The following is a 2,730-nucleotide window of genomic DNA, read 5'->3' on the forward strand; positions in this document are numbered from 1 at the left end:
GGGACACCGGGGGGACACGGAGGGGACCCCGAGGGACACGGGGGGGCCCCCGAGGGACCCCGAGGGACACCGGGGGGACCCCGAGGGACACCGGGGGGACACCGGGGGTCACCGCCTGTCGCCCCCCAGGGTTTCACACCCCAGGCGCTGCCACCCCGCGCCTGCCACTCCGTGCCCATCTTCGTGGGACAGGAGCCCCTGCGCCGGATCCTGCGGTGCTGGCGGGGCTGTGGCTGCGTCCCTGTCACCCCCGGGGGTGGCCGTGCCCCTCCCCAAAGCACCTGAGCCCGAACATCCGCGGAGGAAAAACCTTTATTAGTGCTGGGAACCGTCTAAAATCCAGTCATGGAAACAAGCGGGGTGGGACGTGACCAGTACACGCACACACACACACACACACGCACGCACACACCGGTTTGCCCTTAGAACTGTTAGCAGGAAAAAAAAACAACCCCACAACCCCCAAATGCAAACCCACCCCAAAATAAAGGAGCTCTCTTCCCTGCCAGCCTGGGATGGGGATGGGGAGGTGCAGCTCCACGTCCCGGTGCTGCTCCCGGGACTGGAGAGGTGCCAGGTCACCCCTACTGGGAGAAAAGGGAGGAAAGTGCGCGGTTTCCCTGTCCCTCTCTGCAGAGGAGAGTCGGGGGGAACGGTGAAAGCTCGGTAAAACGGGACACTAAAAACAGCCAGGGGCAGCGGGGGCCGGCAGAGCCCCGCACACAGAGAGGGGGGACAAGGACAAGATGCCCGAGGTGGCCCCGGCAAGCACCGAGGAGCCGCTTCCAGAGGGGACTCAGAGCCAGAGGGGACGGGCTGGGGGCTGTCACCCCGTGCCACCAGCGGGGTCTGGGGGAGGGAGGTGACAGCAAGGACTGTGCGCTGGGAGGGAGCTTTGTGGAGCCCCTGTGATGGTGGCTGTCACTTGTGTCCCCAAACCGCAGCAGGGACGGAGCCCACGGCTCTCAACGCACCCGAGGCTGGAAGGGCTGGGGACACAAATCCCAACTCCCCCCTTGGAGCTCCTCAGCTCCTGAGGAATCGGCTCCAAACCTTTCCCAAGCCGGGAGCAAACCCAGCCTTTGGCCAGCGGGGTCAGGAACCTCGTGCCACAAGAGTTGGTGCCACACAGGGTCCAGGGGCACGCTGGGGACAGCCCGGGGCAGGTGGCACAGCCCAGGCTGGCTGCTGTCCCTCCCCGTGGCGCCGCTGGCAGCTCAAGGCCTGGCACGGAGCCCGTGGGATATTTTTATCCCGGCATTTGTGTTGTTTGAAGCTGTCAGCTCGCTGTTTTCAGTCATAAACACAACCCTGCCCTGCCCCAGCCCGGCTCGGAGCTGACAGCAACAGCAACACCCTCGGGCTGCCACAGCCTGAGCCCCCCTGGCTGCCCTGGGGTGGCCCCAGGATGACCCCGAGGTGGCCCTGGGACATCTGGCAGCACACAGGGGCCATGGGAACGCCTGCACCGGCCACCTCCGTCCCCCTGCCGGGCAGGAGGGTCCCTGAGGGGCTCAGGGCAGGGTGTTCCAGTCAGCTCCCCACAGGTTCTGAGCTCTGGCATCTCCCCATCTTTACTGCACAGCCAAACGTGCCCGAAGCTGGGGAGAGCGGGACTGTCCCTGCCCTGGTGACAGCTGTGTCACAAACCAAGCCGAGGTGACAACAACATCAAGAAGGAGATTTCTTAAAAGAGAAGGGATTTAAAAACAAAGATTCAAGTTTGGGAACTCCTCTCCCCCTCCTCCCCAGCTCCAAAACGAGGCCAAAACTCACCCTGGTGCAGAAATCAGGTTCAAAGTTCAGCCAATTGGTGCGGGTGACCCCCAGCCCCCGGGGTGGGGACGAGGACAGGTCACCTCTGTGTCACCACAGAGGGCTGAGCCCGGCTCCCAAAGGCCAGCAGGGGCTGGGAGCGGGACCCTGGAGGGGCAGCTCCGGGCAGGGGCGGCCCGGGGGGTGTTTGGTGACGGGAACCGGGCGAGGGCGGGCGCGTGGGGCAGGAGCTTCCCCCGCCGGGGCCCAGCGGCGCCTCAGGCCGAAGGCACCGAGTTGCTCTCCACCTTCAGCCCCTTGCTGGCCAGGAAAGCGTCCTGCTTGGGCTCCCGGCCCAGGAACCTCCTCAGCATGTCGGACGCGTCCACGGAGCCGCCGGGCCGCAGGATGCAGGTCCGGTAATCCATCCCCACCTGCGGGCACACACGGGGGGTGTGGGCTGGGGCTGGCACACCCTAAACGTGCCCGGCCACACCCAGAAGCCTCTCCCTACCTTGCAGTTCATGATCCCCTCCTGCTTGAAGCGGGTGTGGAACATGTCCATGGAGTACACCTCGCTCCACAGGTAGCCGTAGTACTGAGCGTCGTAGCCCCCGGCCAGGTGGCCGAAGGTGGCCGGCATGTTTGTGCCTGAGGGGACACGAGGGGGATTTTCCCTGGGGGAAAAACCTCCTCCAGGGCTGTCCCAGGGGATAAAGGGAGGAACTTCCCAGCTTCTGCCAGCTCTGCTTTTCCCAGAGCCAGCAGAAAATGTCCCCACCCGAGGAGGGGACCTGAGCCCCGTGTGTGGGGACAGGGGGGTGGCAGGGTGACACGGGGTACCTGGGGTGGCAGGGACACCCAGCACCTCCTCACAGAGCTGGGCAAACACCTCCACGGGGTCGGCCTTGGTCTGGGTGTGCAGCGCCTGGTCCACCTTGGCCAGCACGATCTGACGCAGGTTGAACAGCCCTG

At 65.2% G+C, this 2,730-nt stretch overlaps 2 protein-coding genes across 2 annotated transcripts in view; one reads left to right on the forward strand and one right to left on the reverse strand.

The window, feature by feature from the left end:
• LOC107215379 (inactive serine/threonine-protein kinase PLK5-like) overlaps nt 1–285 on the forward strand; it is a 3,145-nt gene extending 2,860 nt beyond the window's left edge. The window contains exon 4 of the mRNA XM_015651488.3: nt 130–285. Coding sequence (XP_015506974.1) covers nt 130–285 — 156 coding nt within the window. The remainder of the gene's footprint in view (nt 1–129) is intronic.
• A 9-nt stretch (nt 286–294) lies between these two features.
• The window catches only part of THOP1 (thimet oligopeptidase 1), a 13,591-nt gene continuing 11,155 nt past the window's right edge, over nt 295–2,730 (reverse strand). Inside the window, exons 11-13 of the mRNA XM_015651633.3 lie at nt 2,599–2,727; nt 2,270–2,406; nt 295–2,189 (exon numbers count right to left, since the gene is read on the reverse strand). Coding sequence (XP_015507119.1) covers nt 2,034–2,189; nt 2,270–2,406; nt 2,599–2,727 — 422 coding nt within the window. The 3' untranslated portion in view covers nt 295–2,033. The remainder of the gene's footprint in view (nt 2,190–2,269; nt 2,407–2,598; nt 2,728–2,730) is intronic.

Source organism: Parus major, chromosome 28, assembly GCF_001522545.3.
Source record: "Parus major isolate Abel chromosome 28, Parus_major1.1, whole genome shotgun sequence".
Taxonomy (NCBI): domain Eukaryota; kingdom Metazoa; phylum Chordata; class Aves; order Passeriformes; family Paridae; genus Parus; species Parus major.